A 9,701-nucleotide genomic window follows, 5' to 3' on the forward strand; every position below is an offset into this window, starting at 1 on the left:
AAGCAATAGATTTCTTGCTTCTGCCACAAATTCCCCCAGCTGTGAGCCTTCCAACCTTCTAAATATTCCTTTATATGTGGTTCAGAGTTCTGGGACCAGCCCCTGAGCCTGCTTGGTCAGGTACTGTGTTGTTGTTGGCGGAGCTCCTTTATTGCACTTCCACCAGATCTGCCATCTTGTTTGTTCTCCTATTTATTTGTTTTTGTAATGTTTGATAGTGTATATATGCCATTTATTAGAGCCCCTAAGTTTGTTCCTATTTTTTCATTGACAATCTTTATAGTTCTAGGTTTTACATTTTAGGTTTTTAATCCATGTTGAGTTTGTTTTTGTATGTGGTGTGAGATATCCGTCTTCATTCTTCTGCAAATGGATTTCTAATTTCACCAGCATCATTTGTTGAAGAAACTATCTTTTCCCCATTTATTGTGTTTGGCTGTTTGTCAAAGATAAGTTGACTGTATGTGGATGGATTTACTTCTGGGTTCCGAATTCTGTTCCATTGATCTATGTATCTATCTTTGTACCAATACCAGGCTGTTTTGACCACTGCAGCTGTGTAGTAAAGTTTGAAGTCAGGGAGTGAGAGGCCCCCAGCTTTGTTCTTCTTTAACATTTCTTATAGTGCAGGTCTAATGATCACAAACTCCCTCAGCTTCTATCATCATTTTTTTTTTTTTTTTTGCTGAATAGAGTTCCTTGTTCACAGTTCTTTCAGAATTTGAAATATATCACTCACTGCCTCCCGACCTCCAAGTTTTCTAAGAAATCAGCATTTAGTTTTATGTCCTTTGTATATGTCCTTCTCTTGCAGCTTTCAGGAGTCTGTTTACCTGTGGTTTGAGAGACTGATAATAATGTCTCTTGTGGATCTCTTGGGCTGTATCCTACTTGGAGTTTATGGAGCTACTTGTAAGTGTAGATTCCTGTCTGTATGAACTTAGGGTAATTTTCTGCCATGATTTTCCCCCATATTTTCAGTCCCTTTCTCCATCCTCCTGGGGATCCTATGATGTATATACTAATTTTCTTGGTGTTTTCTCACAATTCTATTTGGCTTCACTGAGTGTTCTAGATCCTTTTCTCTTTTAACTTTTCAGACTCAGTTTCAACTGCCTTATGCTCCAATGTTCTGATTATTTTGAAAGTTTAAATCTGCTGCTGATTCTCTCAATTTTTTTTCCATTTTATTGTATTTGTCACCTACAGAGTTTGTGTGACTCCTTTAATTTTTCTTTAGAATCTACAGAGCAAAATGTACACCAGTTCGAGTTTTACCATGTGCAGTTCAGCAACATTGATGATATTGAGTTGTGTAGCCATTCCCAGACACCTTTTCTGAGCTCTTCCTTGGGATTCATATAAATTCACCGTCCTTCTAAAGTTCCAATCTAATCTTTTTAGTTGCTGTTGCCAATTTGATTCTTAAAAGAATATGATGCTCAAGGCATATGTTTTTCTTTCTTAACTAGGTAAGCTAAACTATCATTTAGTTTGGAAGAAGTGTTTGGTTCCATTTGACTACTGTCTCATTGCTATTTTCATTTTGTTCAGGTATTGTCTTTCTGATTTCCTTTAGTTCTTTGAACATATTTAATATTGTTGTTTTAAACTCTTTTAGTTTTATCTGCTATTGAGGCAATGGCAATAATTTCTCTCTCCTTGTTTTTTGACAAGGCTATCATTTCCAGTTTCTTTGTATGTCTAGTGAGCTTTTGTTTAAGCTAAAACATATGTTCAAACTTTAACAGTGTCAATTCCCCCATATATGCAGGCCTCTCAAAAGTGCTGACTTCTGCACAAGTCAAGTTTTGTTCACCTTCAAGCCTCTGATTCTGACCAGACCTAGGCTTCAGTCCTTCAGGTAGTTCCCAGACAGATGAGAACAAATATACTGAGCAGTCTTCCAGGAAAACCTTTCCTATTTACTCCAGAATCAGAGATTGGGGGCCCACTTTGTGACTTTGAAAGCAGTGAGTCACCTCTGCTACAGTGCCAGGAGGAGCAGGGTCCAGGAAGAGTATAAAAATTTTTCTGATCACTTACAACCTTCCTTTTCTTGTTTCAGTGTACAATCCAGTGAGTTTCAGCAATTTGCATACTTTTCAATGTTCTTAGAGTTGAAATGATAGATTTCAAGTTGCTTTACTTGATCAGTTCATGCCACTATTTTCTCAGAATCTGACTCTCAGATTATATTTTTTAACTGCCATTAACATTTTATTTGCCTACAACATAACTCCTTGTAAGACCCTAACTACAACAGAGTTTTAAGGCTCGTGTTCATATTATGATCTGTGTTGAGAGTAAGCCCAGATGTTTTTATATATAATGTAGAATAGAGTCATTCTCGATGATGGAGGTCAATAACTATTTAATGAATTTAATTGAGGATTGCAGTTAGGAGAGCCCCATCTTGCCCCTGACTCAGAAGAGGCAATGGGCAAGTCACCTTACCTCTTTTTATGGTCCACTTCATTACCTCTAATGCCTCTTCATGCTCCAAAATAATTACTTAAGAACTCACCAAAATATTTTGTCTTAATAAAGGATATTTATTATAAAGACATCCTAACATGCTTACATACAAAATTAACTATTTAAACACATGCCACTGGCAGTGAAAAGTAAAGGAAAAAAGTAACATAAAGACAAAATTGTTTTCAGAGAATTTTTTGTTTTCTAGACATCCCACTTCTATATACATACTTATTAGCAATGATAAGAATTTTTCTTAATCTTAGATTCAGTCACTTTTTGGAGATATTAGATCCATAATACAAAATTTGCATCAAAGTATGGATATGGATTACAGACTCCTTCACCTTTGAGAATGTAAATGTGATTGAAGATTGACATTTTCAGATGCTCCCTACAGAAATCAAGTATTCTTCTTTACCAATCATAAAGACCTGTTTTCAAATGAAAAATTTCAGAGCACATTGATTCTTACAGATACTATAATATAATTTTTAGTTAATATGAGCAAGCAATAAATCTTTACATAAGATATTAACTACCAAGAATTTAGGTTTTGCAAAGATCATAATTTTCTCATGCTAAAAAACAAAATTCTATCTTCTATGTTTTATAGTAGATGTCTGTAAAAAGTCATCTAAAATACTAATAAAGACAACTATCACTTATGGAGCACTTAGTATGTGCTATGCATCAAGCTAAGCACCTTACATACATTGTAGCATTTAAATTTGACAATAAGTCAGTTAAATGAGTAGGTATTATTCTAGTGTATAAATAAGAAACTGAGGCTTACAGAGGTTAATCAATTTGCCAACTTCAAGCAGCTAGTAAGTAGTGGAAACAGGTGATTAAGGCAAGACTGACTGTGACTCCAAAGCCAGAGTTACTGTGCTATATAGTGTATGCCATTAGTTAAAGATCCCTGATCAAAATGAGTGATTAATGATTTTATGTGTGAGACATTCACAATAGTATAATTTACATCATCAGAAAAAGAAAACAGAACAATACAAGCAGAACACAAAAAAGTCACCTTATTTTAATCTTTTTATTTACATGTATCTTTTTCCATCATCCTTATTCTAATAAGATTAAAAATACATAAACACCTGAGTACATGCAGCACATTCCACAAGGCGACAAAAATTGACAGCACTATTGAATGAAGGACCCAAGCTTTTTATACAAAGTGCTTAAAAAAAAAAGGACTTGTGGCACATTCAGACCATATTTATTTGAATATTTTCCAATAATTGCCAACAGATGCATCATTTATCAGTAACCTTCAAAGCAATCCCTAATGTCATCTATAAATCAGAACTTAGTGTTTCAGTTAATCAGTTGAATAGCAATTCCATTATGTAATATTAAAGGCAAGTCACATAGCATCAAAATGAAACCGATGAGCTTCTTGTCGTTTTTCTCTATCATCTGCTTTCTGAAAAAGAATAGATAAAAGAAAACTGTCAAGCAAAGACTAATTTCTGAAATACAAAGAGGTCAAGTTAAACAAAAGTCTTCAGCCATCAGTAGGCAATGGGTATGATTTTCTAACTGCAGTAATCACATGCAGTATTTTTATAGCTATTTTATAACTAATATTATGACAAATATTCCATTAACTAAACTTAAAAATCACAAGAAATGATGCTTAAATACTTAGACTGTTGTCATTTGTTATTTATATGAAAGTAAACATTAAATTCTATAAGAATGAAACCAAGAATTACCTTTCTTTTCTATTCTTAACACTGGTGCTACTACACCAAATATATTGTTATTAAGTGCCAGTGAGTCAGTTCTGGCTCATAGTGTCCCTGTATAGAGTTTCTGAAGAGTAGCTGGTGGGTTTGAACAGTTGCTCTCTAGTTACCAGCTACTGGTGTAGATGTTGGTGCATTCCTGGGCAAGTGGTGTCAGGTTGCTGCCCCAATCAAAACACTGCTTGCCAAAGTCTACAGGGACACACCTCTTACAATGTCAGTCTTCTCAATTCCCCATATATGCAATCCTTTCAAAAGTGTTCGTAAGTTTTTGTTCACTATTCCCTCCCCAAACCTCTAATTCCTATCAGACCTAGGCTTTAGTCAACAAATATACTGAACAGTCTGCCAGGAAAACCTTTCCTGTTTGCTTCCGAATCAGAGATCAAAACCTTGTGGTTTGCAGTCCAGTACTGATACTTGTTGTTGTTAAGTGCTGTCGAGTCGATTCCGACCCATAGTGACCCTGTACAGGGTTTCCAAGGAGCAGCTGGTGAGTTGGAACTGCCAACCTTGCAGTTCAAATGGCTTTGCAGTCTGCCGTATTAGCCCACAGCACCACACCAGGACTCCAGTACTCATACTACAACACCATAAATATCACTGATTACTTTTGGGTTAACTTTTTGATTTCATAATTATTTATTGACCTCCTACTTGTAGCAAGGTACCAAGCTTGGTATTTTGAATGATTAAAAGTAACATTCAGGACTTTTGGTAAGATGGTGGACTAATCAGAAAACTTACCCAGACATTCTATAACAAGGACACAAGAAATCAAATGAAACAGATATGGATGATAGTGCTGGAACCCTGAGTATCAAAGGAAAGGATAAAGAAGTGGACTGAATACCAAGTAGAAGAAATTGAGCAAGGGCAGTGAAGAGGGAGACAGCGTGGTGGACTGACACAGTGTGAGTGTGGCCCTTTTGATTTCTGCAAGCACTGTTTGATTGGGCTAGCAATCTGACACTACACCAGCCCAGCATTGCACCAACACCTATACCAGCAGCTGGGAACTAGAGAGCAAATGGGTCCAAACTGCCCAGCTACACCTATATCTGCTTCAGCCCTCCTCATTGGGTGAGTGCCACCAGCTGCCCCTGTACTACCTGACCAATGATAGAAGCCAACAGCAGCTTAGTCAGCCTTCAACGGCTCTACATTAACAGTGAACAGGGAACTGTTCACACACAGCCATTCTCAATCACACCTACCAGGAGACAGGTGGTAGTAACTAAGGGCTGCAAACGAACGAGCAGAGAAGCATAGCTGCCACGTTCTCACGGCTATAGCAAATCAAAACAAAGCAAATAACAACAACAAAATCCCCCCAAAATAATCAATTAAATACAAAGAAATCAGCAGCATTACACACATAGACCAAGCCCGGAAAAGAAAAGCAATAAATTCATACGTATCAAAAATTACATTAAATGCACCAGTCAAGAGACAGTAGAATGGATAAGAAAACATGATCCATCAATGTTCTATTTAGAAGAGAAATACCTTAGACACCAATACAAAATAGTCTAAAGTTCAAGATTTCCAGTGGCAATCAAAATAGACCAGGGGTGGCAATATTAGTTTCTAATAAAATAGACTTTAAAGCAAAAATCAGCATTAAATTGGTTTCCCTTGCCTACTCTTGTAAAATAGACACTTGAGTGGGATAGAAAGGAGTATCCGGAAGCATGATTACAGAAAGCCTGTAAGCCCTTCTTCAGCCTATAACTGATTGGAATACTTAAAAGGGGTTCTAGAACTTGCCCAGTGAAATAGGCTTCTTGCGGAGCCTTTGCAGTGTTTAAGACCTTAGGTGGAATCCTGAGCCTCATCCAGAGCCTTCTGAGGTGGAACACTCCCACTAGAAAGGATAAGCAGACCAGCCTGGAACAGCTAGAGTGACAGAACAGTGAACAGGGAAAAATAAAAAACAAAAATGGCAGTCTGATTGGCTACTACAAAAACAAGCAAGTTGTTTCTCCGGGAAGCCATTAAGGCAAACAAATCAAGTCCCTTTAGGACAAACTCCTCTCCAAGACTGAAACCCAAAGGGAGCACATGAACAGGCATATAAGCTTGCTGGCGACCACACTGGTCTACTGGTGAGTGGTAGAGGGGAAAGGCAGCAATGAAGATATGGGCTGAGTGTGACTACGTTCCACAGACTCCTGTTGACCAAGAGATGACAGAGAGAAGAAGAAGGGCTAGTAGGACCGAAGTGTGGTGAGACCTGGGGATTCCTAAGCCCACGTACAAGGGCACAGCCATGGAGGGCGAGAGCTGAGAGTGAAGCATCCAACTGATATGAAGTGAAGGGAGATGCACAAGAACACCCAAACTTGCAGATAGTACCCATCTGACCTAGCCTAGATGGCTTGATGATCAGAACTTGACTAGAAGAAGAGAAACAATTTTTGATAAGGAAAGAAGTATAAATTGCTACAATTTGATGAACCTACCAATACTTATGGATGTGGTGGTGGTGGTTATGTGCCGTGGAGTTGGTTCCAACTCATAGTGACCCTGTACAGGGTTTCCAAGGCTGTAAATCTTTACAGGAGCAGAAAGCCTCCTCTTTCTCCTGCGGACGAGCTGGTAGTTTCGAACTGCTGACCTTAAGGTTCGTAGCCCAATTCATAACCACTATGCTACCAGAGCTCCTTATTTATGGATGCAGTAGCTCAAAATACCAAGTGAGAGGGAAGGAGTCTTCACATGAAGTATCAATCCTATCCCCTTTGTATACAGGGTTGATAGAGATCAGCACCTTAGATATTGGCTACCTGAAATAAGGGGGCAATAAAGGCACAAAGTGACTGGCTTATAAATTTTCAAGAGGAAGTTTAGGTTAAGAGTAGACAAGGTAGAGTCCCCACTGAAGAGTTTTCATCTCGTCTTGACAGGTCTGGTGAAAAGAGATGGGGATAAGATTCTTATGATTCAACAGTGAGTAACTATTACCATGACTAATTGTTACTGTCACAACTGTAAAGTTAGAAGTTCTGTAACAAAAAGGGGGAGTAGTTAATATTATAGTCCAGGAAGAGAGGACCCTAGGACCATCAAGGGAAAAGAGCATGAGCGAAATGTGGGACCCTATTCAGAAAAGCAGTGACACCAGAGATGGAGGCAGAGATGAGGACATGGAGAAAGAGTAGCCGAGGACTCTAGATTCATGGAAAGAGAAAGACTGAGTGCTGGCAGCCAGGAGGGAGGCTTGCAGAATGTGCCCTTTGGTTGTTTAAATTATTATATGTTCCTGAGTCATTTTGTGTACATCCTTCCCTCCAAAAACAAAACCCAAAAACAGAGGGAATAGAAGCAAATACTGTTGAATGATGATGCATGGAGACTGTGATCATTGTATGAAATGATGAGTGTAAAACTGATGTTCTTCCATGTAAACTATCCACAATAAAAACTTACAAAAAAAAAAATCAGCATTAAGAGACAAGGAAGGACCTTATATAATGATTAAGGGTCAGTTGAACAAGAGGATGTAGACATAATAAATAACTATGCACCCAATGAAAAAGCCCCAATATATACAAATCAAACTTTAACAGAAATGAAAAGAGAAATAAACAACCGTACAATAATTGTTGTTACGTGTTATTGAGTTAGTTCTGAATCATAGTAACCCTGTATAGGGTTTCCAAGGAGCATCTGGTGGATTTGAACTGTCACCCTTATGGTTAGCAGTCTGTTGCTTATCCTAAAGCACCACATTGGATTCCTAAAATAATAATTGTTGTTAAGTGCTGTCAGGTTGATTTTGACTCAGCAACCCTGAATAGTGTTTCCAAGGAGTGTCTGCTGGGTATGAACCACCGACCTCGTGGTTAGCGTCCAGTGCTTATCCTACAGCGCCACACCAGGACTCTACAATAATAGTAGGAGACTTTAATATACCAATTTTGATGGACAGAACAACTACAAAGAAATTTATGAAGAATACAGAGGACCTAAAAAACAATCAACCCTCTTGACTTCACAGACATGAAGAACACTTCACCCAACAACAGCACACTCTGCATCCCCTTCCCTAACAGAACACACAGAACCGTCTCCAAAAGCAAGATATAGGCCTTAAGAAATTAGAAATCAACAATAGGAAGACTAAAGATGAAGAAATCAAAATACATGGAAACGGAATAACACCCTGCTTAAAAACTACTGGGGAAAAGAGAAACATGAAATAAAAGAAAAATACTTCTAAAATCCAATGAGAATGAAAATACAACATACCAAAATCTTTGGAACACATCAAAAGTAGTGCTCACAGGGCAACTTACAGTAATAAATGCACACATCAAATAACACAAATAAGAAAAGAAATGGATGACACCAAAACAGAAACATTAAGAAAAGAAATAAAAAGAAAATATAACAATACCCTGAAGAACTGTATTCTAATAAATGTGAAAATCTACAATAAATGAACAAATTCTAAAAATAACTGTCAACTAAAGTAACATAGACTGAGGGAGAAAATTTGAACAGACCAATTGAAAAAGAGAAATTGAACGGGTCATTAAAAAAAAATTCTCACTAACAAAAAAAGTCAGGGTCCAGACAGCTTCATGGGCAAATGTACCACATGTTCAGAGGAGAGCTGACACCAAATTTACTCAGAGTATCCCAGAACACAGAAAAAGATGGAATTCTCCTCAATTTACTCTGTCAAGTAAGTATAATCCTGATCCAAAAGCCAGGCAAAGACACGACTGAAAAAAATTACAGATCTCTTATGAACATAGATGTAAAAATTCTTGACAAAATCCTAGCAAATAGAATCCACCAACATACCAAAAAAGCAAAACCAAAAAATTCCCATCTTGACCAAGTGAAATTCATACCAGGAATACAAGGTGGTTCAACATTTGAAAAACAACATACTCAACTACAAAAATAAACAAAAAGAATCTCATGATCATATCAATCAATGCAGAAAGTCCTTTGTCAAAATCCAACAACCATTCCTGATAAAAATACTCAGTAAACCATATAAACGATCACATAATTCACAATAAAACATTAAAAAAAAGTGAATATCTAGAGGGGGAAAGGCAGCAAATGAAGAAATGGGCTGAGTTCAATCACATTCAATAGACTCCCGTTGACCTCGAGATGAGAGAGAGAAGAGGATGGGCTGGTTGGTACAAAGTGTGGTGAGACCTGGGGACACCTGAGCCCATGGACAAGGACATAGCCCCAGAGGGCTAGAACTGAGAGTGAAGTATCCAGCTGATATTAAGTGAGGGGAGATGCACAAGAACACCCAAACTTGCAGACAGTACCCATTTGACCTAGCCTAGATGGCTTGATAATCAGAACTCTACTAGATGAAGATTAAAAAATAATTTTTTTTCTTGATAAAGGAAACAAGGGTAAATTGCTACAATGTGATGAACCTGACCTATAGTTATGGAGGTGATGGCTGGTGGAGTC

General features: G+C 37.7%; 1 protein-coding gene across 1 annotated transcript in view; it reads right to left on the reverse strand.

Annotated features, from left to right (window-relative positions):
* Nucleotides 1-3,514: 3,514 nt before the first annotated feature.
* ITFG1 (integrin alpha FG-GAP repeat containing 1) overlaps nucleotides 3,515-9,701 on the reverse strand; it is a 392,891-nt gene continuing 386,704 nt past the window's right edge. The window contains exon 18 of the mRNA XM_006872566.1: nucleotides 3,515-3,919. Within this exon, the coding sequence (XP_006872628.1) occupies nucleotides 3,860-3,919 (60 nt within the window). The 3' untranslated portion in view covers nucleotides 3,515-3,859. The remainder of the gene's footprint in view (nucleotides 3,920-9,701) is intronic.

Source organism: Chrysochloris asiatica, unplaced genomic scaffold (assembly GCF_000296735.1).
Source record: "Chrysochloris asiatica unplaced genomic scaffold, ChrAsi1.0 scaffold00204, whole genome shotgun sequence".
Lineage (NCBI taxonomy): Eukaryota > Metazoa > Chordata > Mammalia > Afrosoricida > Chrysochloridae > Chrysochloris > Chrysochloris asiatica.